The sequence below is a fragment of the Vitis vinifera genome, chromosome 12 (assembly GCF_030704535.1).
Source record: "Vitis vinifera cultivar Pinot Noir 40024 chromosome 12, ASM3070453v1".
Taxonomy (NCBI): domain Eukaryota; kingdom Viridiplantae; phylum Streptophyta; class Magnoliopsida; order Vitales; family Vitaceae; genus Vitis; species Vitis vinifera.
Window position 1 is genome coordinate 6,243,845 of NC_081816.1, and position 14,738 is coordinate 6,258,582.

The 14,738-nt window shown below is 36.2% G+C and overlaps 1 protein-coding gene across 2 annotated transcripts; it reads left to right on the plus strand.

The window, feature by feature from the left end:
• The first annotated feature begins 1,681 nt into the window (after positions 1 to 1,681).
• On the plus strand, positions 1,682 to 11,764 carry LOC100249876 (nucleobase-ascorbate transporter 1). Of its 2 annotated transcripts, XM_002274567.4 has the most exons (14): positions 1,682 to 1,981; positions 5,797 to 5,894; positions 6,315 to 6,491; positions 7,047 to 7,147; positions 7,229 to 7,304; positions 7,796 to 7,855; positions 7,942 to 8,129; positions 8,215 to 8,311; positions 10,051 to 10,137; positions 10,327 to 10,385; positions 10,491 to 10,582; positions 10,849 to 10,926; positions 11,010 to 11,170; positions 11,277 to 11,764. In XM_002274567.4, the coding sequence occupies exons 1-14, from the start codon at positions 1,906 to 1,908 to the stop codon at positions 11,487 to 11,489; spliced, it is 1,563 nt and encodes a 520-aa protein (XP_002274603.1). In that variant the 5' UTR covers positions 1,682 to 1,905; the 3' UTR covers positions 11,490 to 11,764. The 2 variants fall into 2 exon arrangements, with proteins under 2 accessions (XP_002274603.1, XP_010657232.1); XM_010658930.3 differs by lacking the exons at positions 1,682 to 1,981; positions 5,797 to 5,894 and adding an exon at positions 6,003 to 6,229.
• Positions 11,765 to 14,738: the final 2,974 nt, after the last annotated feature.

Here is a 14,738-nt window from a genome sequence, read left to right on the forward strand (position 1 = left end):
TTAGTTTGATTTTTAAATGAATTGGTCAAATCCATATCCAAGATTTATTTTTCCTTTAAAAGAATTAAATATTTATATTTTTATATCAATATTATATTTTAATTAATGATAGAATGACAACTTCATAGATATAATGATTTTAAAACAAAATTTATTTTTGTAAAAAAAAAGGTTGGGTTGGGGGAAGAGAATTATTTTGAAGGGAATGTTGCGGTAGTGGGAATGTGGGCAGGCGTGTGTGAGCCGCTTTGTGAGCCGACAGCCAGCCACACGTGTGACGTCATCGTCCTTTGACTTTATTTGTTTTCAGTTTTCACACTGTTGGTCATGCTTTTCCGCTAAATTTACGATTCTACCCTGATCCTCTCGATTTGAAGGCACCCAATATTTTGCCTACGTGGCAGGCAGCCAAGAAAGCATATATTCTTTTCCCTTTCCCCAAAACATATAAGAGAAGGAGAAGGTACAACCATGAACAGCAGGAAACCCCCTCCCATTACTTATCTTTCATTTATACCTCCCACCAACTTCTCTGTAGTCACAGCTCACTTCTCACTTTACACCTCACTCGAGTACCATCTATGAACCCTTAACTCCTCGTACCCACCTCCCTTTTTTATTTTCTATAATTTATTTATTTATTTATTATATTAGTACCCATTTCTGTATTTAAAAGGGAGTTTTAAACGATTTTTATTTTTTTTATTTTTTTTAAATATAAAAAATAAGTTGGAAATTTTATAATGCAATATTATAGGGACTGTTTCTGATTTAATATTTTGGCAATATAAAAATTTCATTTGAAACCATTTCCATTATCTCCAAGGGGAAAAAAAAAATCTAATATGGAAAATCATGAAAGATTCAAAATTTAAATTCTTATCTACAAAAGTTCAAGGGGCCCACAGAAATCTTATCTCTGAATAAATTGGGGAAAGTCTATAATGGCAATAGAGGCAAGATAAACTAAATGGGGCAAAATTTTCCTTTTTTTTTTTCAAAAAAAAAAAACAGTCCTAGGTAATTATTTTTCTTTCAATTGTTGGGAGAAAAGATCATGATTAAGTGAAATTAGTGGAAGATTCTTTACATCAGAGGGCTGATAATGAATGGCCAATCATGAAGGTGGGATCCACATGATTACATGGTTCATGATTTAGTATAAGAGTCCAATCACTAGAACCATCTTGGCATATCCTCAAAATGTGCTGATTATGATTGTACCCACTGGTTTTTTAGTTTCAATTTTCACACAAAAGGCTAAATAACATCCCACAAATAATCATGTATGATAATCAAAAAGCTATTGACTTGACAAATATTTCAAGATTTGGAGTCTTTAAAAGCATGAGAATCCAGTAGGACCAGTGCCATTGTTGCCATGTATGGCCACTGTGGACATTGGGTACCGCAGTGATGAATCATGGTACAGCAGCAACCGTTCATCAAAACGCATCGTTTTAAGGGGTTTCATTGTTCAGTGAGAGAGGAGAGATGAGGTCATTGTGAGTGGTGTCTACTGTGGGGTTCTGTTTGAATTGGACTTCATTTTTTTTTGAGCTATTTTGGGGGACTGTGGGGTGCAGTGAGTGGGTAGTGAATTAGTGATTAACTGATTATATGGAGAGGGGAGGGGCAAAAGGGTAAAAAATTTGGTGATTTGAAAACAGGCTTATTGTTGCTACAAGGGTGGCGTCTCAGAGGGGCTTTCTCTTTGTTGGCTATCTATCGATATAGCCTTTGCATATTGTTCTTTTTTCAACTTTTGCTCACTTTTCTATCTGTACTTTACTTTGTTCTCAGTTCTTCATCGTCTCCTGCTTCTTTGTTCTGTGGCTGCTTGTTCTCTTCTTCTTCCTCTATATTCCCCTATCGTTCTTGGGGAGCTGTGTCAAAGCTTGATCAATGGCTGACATAACTCACCTTCCCATGGAGCAGCTCCAGGACCTTGAGTACTGCATAGACTCTAACCCTCCTTGGCGTATGCTCTCTCTACCACTCTCTGTCACTGCGTTTTTGCATTTGAATGTTGTTTCCGTGATCTTTAGACACACTAGACGAGAAATGAGTTGGTGGGTCCATTTCTTTCTCAGTGTTTGTTCTCTGGGTGTTGGTTTTTATCACGCTGGGAGTAAAATGGGCTTGTGGGTCTCTCTGTGTTTTTGTATCTGTTCATTTGGGTGATAGGGCATTTTGGGAGAGAAATGGGTTTGTGCGTCTCTCTCGCTCTCTCTCTTGTTCCCTCTTTCTTCATATTTTTGTCAGCTGGTTTGTTTTTTATCATCTTAACTCGCTTTTGAAGAGAAATGGGTTTGTGGGTTTGGAAGGAGTTTCAGAGTAGTTCTAATGGTTGATAACTATAATGTAGAAACTTTGGAGGCAGTGCAGCATTACATAGTTAAGGAAAACAAATTTTTTTCCTGTTCATCGCAAATGGGTGACATAAAAATGGAAGATGATAATATAACCATTTTTTTTTTCAAGAATAATGATGAAGGTTTGAAATTTTGGATCTTTCCCATTTATGAGTTAATGGGGGTAGCACTTGTTTATTTTGCCATTTTTTTTTACCACTTGTTTGGTTGCTGAGAAAACTTACGAAAAAAGATGAATAGTGGTAACAAGTAGGGAATGGGGTGGTAGTCCTAAGATTCCAAGTTTTTTCTTTTCCTTCCCCACTATTCATCAACGATTAAAGGAGCATCTGTAAATGTTACGGTTCGATCATGTTTGGTGAGTTTCCTTTTAGGACGTAAAAAGGCTGAGTTACTGCTTAGAAGTGGAATCTTGATTGTAAGACTGTCGGTGAAGAGTACTTTATGTGGTATGGCATTCATGATATATCATGTTTTAATAGTTAATTGTAGGCTGTCACTGGTTATGTTTTGGAAAGAGAAATGGTGTGATTGACGATCCTTTTTGAGTGTTCCCTTTCCCTTCTTATTTGCCTTATCTAGTTCTAAAGAGGCTTGGGTGGTGGACTTATAATGAGAGGGGCGTTTGGATTCTAAACGATCGAGGGATTCATATTATGGAGGGCTTTTTGGCAAGGCTACAAGACAAGGTGGTAGTTGAAGGAGGAAGAGGATAAGGTGTGTTGGTCGAGACAAACAGTGGAATCTTTTCTATTAAATCCCTTTGCTCTAGCCTTGAGGTGGGGAATTAATTTAGTGCCGGTCCTAGTAGATGTTGCGTGGGATGCATTGGTTCCACTTACTTGAGTGGTGTCTTTGGGGAAAGCAATGACTCTCGACCAGCTACAAAGGAGGGGTTGGTCATTGACTAATAGATGTTTCATGTGTCAAGCTCATGAGGAGTCAATTGACTACATCCTATTGCATTGTAGTAAGGCGTGGGAATTATGGGAGCTTCTTTTCTTTCTCTTTGGGGATTATTGGGTGATTCCTTCCTTTATAAGAGATATTCTACTAGGTTGGTATGACTCTTTTGTTAGAAGAAAGTGGAAAAAAGTTTGGGGAGTAGTACCTTATGCATGGACAATTTGGACGGAGAGAAATAGAAGATCTTTTCAAAATGAGGAGCTCTTTGTTTAAAGACTGAAAATCCTGTTTTTATGTAACTTGTTATCTTGGACCAAACTGTTTATAAGAAAGTTGGATGTCCTTATTTGATTTCATTGATTGGTTGGGGTTAGTTTGAGGAAGGGGGTTGTTTTTTGTTTTCCCAATCCTTTTTTTATGCTTTTTGCTGGCCATTGTATGCACCATTGGTACTTTGGTGCACCTTTTTTAGCGCTTCCCAATACTATTTTTAGTTACCTATAAAAAATAAAATGTTTTAATGGGAATATTTTTTTTCTTATGCAGTTGTGCTTTACATTATCAGCCTTGTATAGCAAGTATAATTTGCTTGGAATGGTAAATGAATGATCAATCCATTAGCCTTAAGGTTGAATTTTGTTAAGTCATGTACCTACCAAGATTGAGGCTTCTGATGTGTCTGCACCTTGTTTTTTTATCATGAAAGAATGGTTGCCTTTTCTAAGTGAAGAATTAAACTGTTCCAAGTGATTATTGTTTCACTTTAAATCGTTTGTTTTCAGTTTTCTTCCTTTTTTTGGTTATGGTCAATATAATTGATAGCATGTCGGAAATATTGCAAAAGATTTCATTTCCTTTGAATAAGCCCTTCAAAGATTTAACTTGGTCTGGTTGGTAAGGAGTTCTGATCTTTAAAATTAAATTGTGGGATCTATGGGTTCCAAGGCAACTCCAAGAATGAAAAACTTGATTTTGGTGGGGACCTTGTGAGAATTGGTTATGCTGCTGTGCTAGCAAACTAAAAATGTTTATAAAGCCTCTAGATAGCTTTTAGATTCATGGTATGGTTATTGGATTTATTTAAGTGGTTTTTCCACTCTACTAGAATGTTAGGATCTGAACAAGAAGTTCGAAGATTCCTAGATTAGAATGTTGGGACATGAAGGAACAGCTTGAAGTGGAGCAGATGTAGGGGATGAATGAGTTAAAAGGACATGAAAGATGATTGGGATTGAGATTGTTGAAACATGCTCAAGGGAGTAAGAAAATATAATGGTGTGATGGACTCACCAGTGTGAAAATTTGAGTAACAGTGCCAAACTGCCACTTGAAGGCCATAAGATGAACAGAAAAAAGACAAATATGGCATATTGGAAATTCATATTTGAATTTATTATTGGAAGCATGACATCTGACAGACTGGAATAATGGAGAGGGTTCCTGGGTTGACACCAATAATAGCACTATGATGCTGTTGATTGATTCATTGATTGATTTGATGGCTTCAGTCCAATTAGGATTGCATTAAAAAATTGAGTTTTCGATTCAAAGGATGAAAAATTCTATTGTTTGTAGTTATTGGTCTTGGACTAAGTTGTTTATAGACGAAGGACTTATGTCTTTAATCGACTTTTTTAATTGGTTGGGTACTAGATGAGGGTGGGTGAGTTTTTTTGTATTCCCTCTTCTTTTTTATTTATGCCTTGAGTTGCCTCTTGTATACTCCCTGTATGCTTTGGGTTGACCTTTGGGTGCCCTTTATTCTTCATATATGATATACTTTTGCGTTTTTGCTTATAAAAAAAATGACGCATTTGGACAACATATGAATAGTAGAAACCAGAATGTCGTTTTCTGATTGATGCAACAAAAGGAGTACAGAGTTTTTGTTTGTAGAAGAGTTAGCTTCTTACATTTGTGTTGATGATCTCAATCATGGTTACTAAGGAGTCTTGGCCACTGCCATGCCTGTCCCAAAGAGACAGAATATTGCATGAAGATAGTAAAATCACCAGCCATCACCTTCAACATGTACCATATTTGAGAAAAACGGAAAGGATTTTGATTGATGTATAATATAGAAGTAAAATGAGTGACTGGTTTTCTTCCCATTGTTTCATTTATGCCTGGAGGTATGGCCCAAAGAGGGGAGAAAAGGCAACGAGGGTCATTTCTATTTGCCAACGTACCTTGGTATATCGAGGCATCAAACAGATACCAATAATTCTGCTTTGAAAATGCATTTGAAGTCTGGATATATCAGAATTCAAAACTGTTGAAATTTTAATTTCTTGTATAAAACTAAAGTGTCTGTAATAATTCTGCTATTTTTTCCATTTTGTTTCTTTGTTATTTTGCTTCAGTCTTGATTGAGCCTAAGAATATTATTGAAAAAAAACAATAAGAACAATAATCTGAGTCCTTTGCTATTTTTTCATTAGTCTCTTTCGAATTTGCATGATAATGGAGACATCATTTTCTCAGTTTATTTATGAGTAAAATCTTTGTCTTGCAGCCGAAACAATTCTATTAGCATTTCAAAACTATATTTTAGTGTTGGGCACGAGCGTTATGATCCCTTCTTTGCTAGTTCCAGTAATGGGTGGAAACGATGTAAGAGTCTGTTGGACTACCACCTACCATTTCTGTTCAAACTCCAAAGTTTTCTGAGAAGCAAAATTCATGATTGGTCAGGAAGACTGCATTTCTGGGCAGGTTTTTGTTCAAACCTACATTGTGAAAATATGCAAAAATCTAAACCCAATATTTTCTGGGTCCCACCTACAAGACTTCCTAGGTTGAAATTCCACTGTTACAAATGTTTGATTTACTTTGATCATTTCTTCTTCCTGTTCTTGTCCAGAAACCATTGTTCATTGGATAAGTGTGATCATTGTATATTGTTGAATTTTGGCCTAGAAGATCTTCTTGGTGGGACTTGTTATATGGTAGGTCAGAAATGCATCTCCTGACCCAAAGTTATCCCTTCTTTTTGTCAAATTATTTTGATCATTTTCTTGCTCACGCAACCAGGGGGACAAGATACGAGTTATACAAACTCTGCTCTTTGTAGCTGGCATTAACACACTTCTCCAAGCACTTTTTGGGACCAGGTTGCCCGCTGTAGTTGGAGGATCCTTTGCGTATATCATTCCCATAGTTTACATAATAAGCGATTCATCTCTACAACGAATTTCTGAACCTCATGAAGTAAGTTTACCATACCACATCACGTCTCGCTATTGCTAGGGTGTTTAGGAACCACCACATGAGATTTTTCTATTTGGTTGCATTTGAAATTCTGAATACACCACAGCTAGCTGAAGAAGTTGCAAATTGATAAAACTCGGAATAAAAGTCTCTAGCTCCTTCATGGAGTATGGAAGAGAAAAAATGAGGCATAGCATCCCAAAATGTAATGGAGGAATGCACAGCTTTCCTAGGCCAGGGTGTATACCGTTCTTCAACTGTAAAGGGATAAGGAAGCTCATTGCAAGTTCCTTTTTTGAAGTGGAGCTGCCACCTGAATAGCCAATGTTCTAGGAAAATAAATAATATGTTATCATTTGTTGAATTTAGATATAACTTTGTTTTAATAAATGTTCCCAAAATCAAGTTTTCTTTTAATTGGATGAAAAAAAATAATTAGACTCGCATTTAAATGGGATGAAAAGAAAAGTAATGAATTCTTTACCTTTGGTATCCAAGTGCAGCAAATGTGATACAGTACTGAAGGAGATCTTCATGTCCAATTTGGTTTTGCAGAGATTTATACATACAATGCGAGCTATCCAAGGAGCTTTGATTGTTGCTGCAAGTATACAAATCATCTTGGGTTACAGCCAAGTTTGGGGTCTGTTTTCAAGGTAAGATGGTACAAGGGTATGAAGGTGATAAAGCTTGTTCACATTGGCTGTGTTCTTAGTTATTTCCGTTTTGCTTTGTAGGTTCTTTAGTCCTCTTGGGATGGCACCTGTGGTTGGATTGGTTGGTTTGGGATTGTTCCAACGAGGATTCCCTGCGGTAGGTATTGCAGTTGGATGGAATTTACTGTACACATCCGGTAATTGTCATGACAGGGCTTCCATTTGACATGATGAGCATCACCCAAATATCCATTTTAGATAATCACAAATCCTTACATCTTACATACTTTTGTAATTGCTGGTATCCGCCATATCATCTTCTCTGTGATTTAGGAAATAGGATTCTGCTTCTTTTGGCCTCGTGTTTCTTCTTTTAGCCACTTTCATGCAATAACTCTAATTCTTCTAATGAAATCATTGATGAATGTTTAATTTCAGCCAGGGGAAGCATAGATAGCAGAATCAAAGCAATAAAACCTTGGTGACATTAGTTGACTGGTGTTTGTGTATCCCATTTTCCTAATATGCCTTGCCCACCCCTTTATTTCATGAATGACACTAGACTAATGCATGCTGCATATTCATCTTTAGCCGTTCTTGTTGGTTCATTCTCTCAATGATTTATGCAAATTTATTTTTGTTTTCCAGTTGGGGAATTGTGTTGAAATTGGGATCCCGATGCTACTTTTGGTCATTGGAGTGTCACAAGTAAGCAATTTTGTATGTTATTTGGGGCAATTTGTGTCTAGATATGATTTCATTTCTTAATTTGAATGTGGGTTTTGTTACTTCAGTATCTAAAGCATGTGAGGCCATTAAGGGGCACACCCATTTTTGAACGATTTCCAGTATTGATCTGTGTTACAATTGTATGGATCTATGCCCTCATCTTGACTGCTAGTGGTGCCTACCGAGGCAGGCCTATACAAACTCAAATCAGTTGTCGTACGGACAAAGCAAACCTCATATCCTCTGCTCCATGGTACTTCCACAGATCATGATCATTTCTTTTGATTTGTGCTATGTTTTGTTTGGTTCTGAAATACCATCTCATGTGTTATTTGCAGGTTTAAGTTTCCATATCCCCTGCAATGGGGTCCACCTACTTTTGCAGCGGGTCATTCGTTTGCTATGATGTCTGCAGTTCTTGTATCGATGATTGAGGTATTATGTGGGTGCCCTTTCAGGCTACTAAGTCTTTGGTCCTTACTTTATGTTGCAACTCTTGATTTGGTTGATGTGGACTATATGATTGATGGGCCTCCTTTTACGGGGCTCTAGATGTTGAATTGCATTAGTTGCCTTTTTAACATATCTATTGAAGGAGCAAAACAGTTCAAAAGAAATGTATGCAGGGGATTTTTTGTGCCAAAACTTAGAGCTTCCGATCAATAGTCAATTGCTTACTTAATGCAATTCCAAACATGAATCTTGAACTAACATGTGAACATATGCTTATTCTCATGTCATTATTCAACTTCGAGACTGGCTATCTGAAGTTTAGAGCTTTGAGTTGCAACTATTTGGTGAATGTTGGACCTTAACCAACAGTGACTAACTACTAGGACTAACGGAATGATAAAACACTCAGAAGTACAGATAACTTAGTATTTTGAAACTTTAAACACATTAAATAATTTGAATATACAGACTATTCTATTCCAGAGGTTCTACACTATGATCAGAGCTGTAATACAAGGATTTTTTGCAGCTTAGCCACTAATGAGTTGTGGGAAACTGCTTGGAGCTTAATGCAAATGTAACTTGTGTTGATTTGTGTAGTTTCGGAAGAAGTATAAGATTTTCTTCAGCTTATCCATTCTGTAGTGTTGAGGTTAGATCCTTTGAATAAGTTATGGTAGGGGTAGCTAAGAATGGGAAATTCTTGGTTAAATCTTTTAGTAACTTCTTGAATTTAAAGGAGCCAGGCTCCTTTCCTGGGAATGAGGTTTGGGTACAGTTGGCGCCTACCAAGTCAATTTCTTTAATTGGGACTTAGTGTGGAATAAAATTCTTACATTGGATCGATTTAAAAAATGAGGATGGCCTTTAACTAGTTGATATTTCCATTGTAAGCAGGATGAGGCATCACTGAATCATATCCTGATTCAGTGTAAAATAACTCATAATGTGTGGTATTTGGTATTTTCTTTATTCGGTTTTTCATGGATACTCCCCAGATTGATCAAGGAGTTACTAAGTTGGCATGGGAGTTTCAGAGGAAGAAACGGAAAATTTTTTGAAGGTTGGCTCCTCTTCATTTGATGTGGTCTTTGTGGAAGGAACGGAATAGAGGATGTTTTGAGGGGAATGGAGAGCATGGAGTTGGTTTCGAAGATTTTTTGTTGGTTCTTTGTTCTCTTGGTCTCTGGTTAAAACCTTTCCCCCACTCTTGATTTTGTTGACTTTCTGGGTAGGAGTTAAAAATTGTTCTGTTGTTTTGCTATCTTTGTATCCATAATGTGTGCTTGGGTTGCGCAACCCCACCTTTTTTTCGCACCTTTAACATAGTATCTCTTTGCTCATCAAAAAAGAAAGAAATGAGTGGTTTTGGATAATTTATGGATAAACGATGTTGAGCTTTTTGTCCAAAATACTTGGGTGTTTGTGCTACTGAATTCCATAAAATAAAATAAAAAAGTACAAATTCATAACCCATGGTTGGCTTGTATTTGCCATTATTCAGTCCTATATTACCCTTGATATAGGTTTCATGTTAACATAAGTTCTGTTTTGAATTAGAAGACAATAAACTTTGCTATGACAACTTGAACTCAACTTGTTTTGCATAATACTGTTGGCTGAGTTACAAAGTAAATGTCCGTGACTCTCTGCTTCCTAATTGAAAATGAACAATTTGTAGTATAATGTTTTTCTTCTTGAACTGAATTTTCATGCTGCAGTCAACTGGGGCATATAAGGCAGCATCGCGGTTGGCAATTGCAACTCCACCTCCCGCTTATGTACTGAGCCGGGGTATTGGCTGGCAGGTGAGCTAGTTTGACACAACTGTAGCTCATGCTGTTATGTGTTTACATAACCACATAGTTGTAGCCAACTTCATTCTAGCATTTGTTGAACTCTTTCTTCATTCTCTTGCTGCTTGTGAGTTTAATTAGATTTAATTATTTGTGTCCTAAAAGGCCTGAATAGTTTTGATGTACTAATTGATTTGGCAGGGGATTGGGATTTTGCTGGATGGTCTTTTTGGAACCTGCACTGGTTCCACTGTATCTGTGTAAGAACATACTGTTACATGAGCTATAGCTGCAGAGAGGTTCTTGTGTCAATCTTCTTTGGGATACAAAATGAGCTTGACAGAGATCTCGGCCATTTATTTCAGGGAAAATGTGGGACTTCTAGGACTGACTCGAGTTGGAAGTCGTAGAGTTGTTCAGATTTCTGCTGGCTTCATGATATTCTTCTCCATGTTAGGTTGGTAACACCTTTGGGACATGATCAAATTCTGAGTAATATTAAAAGGGACTTGCAATTTTCTCTACCTAATATATATTATGCAAACCACTCACATTGTTGGCCTGACTGAGGCAAGAAATAGACACATTTGGGCATACTTTTTGAACCAAACATGACTAAAGTATTTGCCCTCGATTCTTCTTCAGACCATGCAATTGTTGAAATCATGGTCAACGGCCCTTTATAGCCTTTGGACACATTTTCACTCTGTTATTTTTCTGCAGGCAAATTTGGAGCAGTTTTTGCTTCTATACCGTTTCCTATTTTTGCTGCATTATATTGTGTTCTTTTCGGCCTTGTGGGTATGCTATTAACTTTGAGCCAGACTTCTCTTTCTGCTATTATATTTTTGTAGACTTCACAATATTTCATCATCAATATGCAGCATCAGTTGGGCTGTCATTTCTTCAGTTCACAAACATGAACTCCATGAGAAATCTTATCATTACGGGGCTCTCCCTCTTCCTTGGGATATCTGTTCCTCAATTTTTTAACGAATATTGGGGTCGTAATCGCCATGGTCTTGTCAATACCAATGCTGGATGGGTAAGTATTTATTTTAACAAACCCCAGTATAGGATATAAATTTGTTGAAATTTCTGAAACATGTATACTTGATGTTGTATTCGGCCTTTTTTCTTCCTTCTTGCAGTTCAATGCATTCTTGAATACCATATTCTCATCACCAGCAACGATAGGATTGATCGTTGCAGTGTTTCTGGATAACACATTAGATGTGGAAAAGGCGAAGAAAGACAGAGGGATGCCATGGTGGGTAAAGTTCAGAACATTTAGAGGAGATAACCGAAACGAAGAGTTCTACACTCTGCCATTCAATCTCAACAGGTTCTTTCCACCAACATAGCTGGGTTGATCGAAATCAGAAACCAAGTCAGTTCCTCCTGCAATCCCAATTCAATTAACATGATGGATCAGTTTTCTTAGGAGTTGGAAAAATCTGAAGTTGATGGTATAAACATCTTAGCAAATGCTAAGCTTCCTTTCTTCAGCTTTCTCTCTATTTTTTGTGGGCCATGTGTAGCAGGGTCCGAGATTAGGATTGTAGAGCATTTGATCCATGCTTTGTAGCTTCGGACTCTTCTCTTGTAATAAAAAGGAAGCAAAATTAGCTCTCCAACATATCATCTCTTTCTACAGGACAAAATGGAGTTTACCAAAGAAGGGTGGGAGATACATAATCAATGGGTGTTACAACCGAATAAAGGATCTCTAGAATCTCTCAATCTTTAGTTTCTATTTAGTATAAGGAATAACAAATCCTTAGGATTAATAGTTTTTATTAGGAAGAGTGTTCTATTTTAATAGGTGGTTTCTAGTTTATATTAGGATGAGTTTCAATTGGTTTCTATTTCTATTTCTATTTCGTAGCTTATATAAATAGGGGGAATGTAATGAGAAAAAAAGGTAGTGATGAATTATTCTTAATAAGAAAAAAGTGTTATCTTGGTTCTCTCAATTTTGCATCTTCTTCTTAGGTCATAAGAATTGGTATTAGAGCATGTTCTTGACATCAATCATGACTCATCGGATACTGTTAAGTAGTTGCAAGACTCATCGGATAAACAAGCAACTACTTTATTGTAGTTGCAGGATTCATTGAATAAACGAGCTACTTTATCAGAATTATCAAGAATAGTTGCAATAATAAACCTGAAATTGGAACATATGACTTCTAGAAATGAGGAGTCAGGTATTGGGGGTAGTGCTTCAATTAATTAAAATGGGATTGGCTATCACTCACAAGGCATAAATTATCTTCAAATCAAGTTTTTCAAACTCAATTTTCCAACTGTTGAATGTGAGAATCCAAGTGGGTGGATTTATAAGTGTGATAGATTTTTTAAAATTAATGGAATTGGAGATCATGAGAATGTAGGATTAGTTCCTTTACATTTAGAAGGATGAGCCTTAGAATGGTTTCAAGGGTATGAAGCTAGTGACAAGGAGATCAATTGACAACAGTTTTCTATAGATCTGGTTTCTAGATTCGGCCCTAATGCTTATGATAGTCCTATTGGACAAATAACCAAACTAAAACACATTGCTATGACTAGGGCATATCAAGAGCTATTTGAGGCGTTGATGGCCAAAACTAGTGGGTTATCAAAGAAGTTTTTTGTTCAATGTTTCATTAGTGGCTTGGAAGAAGCAAAAAAAATAAAAAATCAAGGCACCATGTTTCACCCAAGCACACTATCCTAAGCCATCAAGTTAGCCTTGCTACAAGAAAGACAATGGAGGCAATCCTCAAAAAGGTCAAGGACTCTAATGAAAGTGGGGAGAGTACAGTGAACTCTATGGGAATCAAAATGAATCAGAATAGCCAATTACCATCCATTAAGAGGATTTCAACCATAGCGATGTAAGAGAGATAAGAAAAAAGACTTTGTTATTATTGTGATGAGAAGTATGAACCTGGTCATAAATGTAAAAGAAAACATTTTTTTATATTAGATGGTCATAAAAGTGAAGTGGAAGCAACATGTGAAGTTGAGAAGGAACAATAGAGCGGTTGTCCAACTTGTTTCCAAGAGACACAACATGGAAAGATGCTTACAAGATTCAACGAAAGCATTCGCAATTTTAGTCTTGAGGACAAGGCTTCTTTTAATGACGGAGGGAATGTTACAACCCGAATAAAGGATCCTTAGAATTTCTCAATCTTCAGTTTCTATTTAGTATAAGGAATAACGAATCCTTAGGATTAATAATTTTTATTAGGAAGAGTTCTATTTTTGATAGGTTTATAGTTTCTATTAGGATGAGTTTCTATTGGTTTCTATTTCTATTTCGTAGCCTATATAAATAGGGGGAATTGAATGAGAAAAAAGGCAATGATGAATTTTTCTTAATAAGAAAAAAATGTTCTCTCAATTCTCTCAATTTTGCATCTTCTTCTTGGGCCATAAGAATGGGATGGAATTTATAGGCTATGGTGTTATAGTCTTAAGATGCAAAATAATGGTGTTACTCTAAGGACTCGATGCCCTAAGGTGTTATGCGGTACACTACTCTTGATGGCAAGTGCCAATCTAGTCTAAACTCCAAGGCAATGAACAACACGAGGTCCTAGCAGGTACTTGTGGACTAGAACTCTAAGGTTATGATTGGTTCTAGGAAAGTTCTAAGAAAAGAAAAAATCTAAAGAAAATAGTTTTTTCATGTTCAGCTTTATCATAAAAATACAAAAAAAAAAAAATCAAATATAATTAAAATTAATTATAAATTTATACATTTTAAAATCATTTAATCTTTATATGATGGAGGAAAATAAGTGAAACAACTTTTAAGAAACATATAAAAATAATTCATTGACTTTGAATATGTTATTTATTTTCCTTCATTTTTTATTTTCTTTCATTTTTTCCCTCAATTTTTTAGGAATCAAACATAGCTTAAAGAATTTAATGGAGGCCTAGTGTCCAACCCACGAAAAGGGGGTTTGGCTCGAAAATCATAAAACACATATTTAGGGTAGCCAATGGCTTGAATAACAAAGGGCCTCATAAAGTTGCTTGAATGAATTAACAAGTCGTACGCTCAAAGCCATGAGAGGCATCACTATCATACCTTTTACCCTCGAGATATTAAAAGTGTGCCACGAGGGTATGCCATGCCTAAATTTAATGTAATATGTAGGACCGATGATTCTTTGGATCATTTTATTATTACAAATAGATGAAGGTGCTAGAATAAGGGAATGATCAACTCATATGTAAAGTATTTCTTTCCAATCTGAAAGTGCTGATATTATCCTGATTTTATCGGTTGCTACCTGGATCAATTGCAGACTTTGAGAGCTTAAGGGTGCTATTTGCTTCCTTGTATATGCATTTAGCTAGATAGAATCTCGACACCCTTTTTAAGATACACAACGCTTAAAAAATGAATCCTTAAGAAGTTATATTCAAAGATTTAGTCTCAAAATCATTCAAATTGACAAGGGCAATGAGGTAGTAGCCATCGTGGCCTTCAAGAATGAGTTGTTTGTTGGGATAAACCCTTAAAAGCATAACATAATGTAACAAGACATGGTTTTCATAATTATTTATGTTATAATTCTAGTTCTCTTTCACTATTCTATTTATGCATT

Excerpts from the sequence above, each read along its gene's own strand:
- LOC100249876 (XM_010658930.3), top strand. The coding sequence starts at position 6,026 with ATGCAAAAATCTAAACCCAATATTTTCTGGGTCCCACCTACAAGACTT. Across the intron at positions 7,148-7,228 it reads GTTTGGGGTCTGTTTTCAAG|GTTCTTTAGTCCTCTTGGGA; the intron begins GTAAGATGGTAC and ends TTTGCTTTGTAG. Across the intron at positions 10,927-11,009 it reads TGTTCTTTTCGGCCTTGTGG|CATCAGTTGGGCTGTCATTT; the intron begins GTATGCTATTAA and ends ATCAATATGCAG.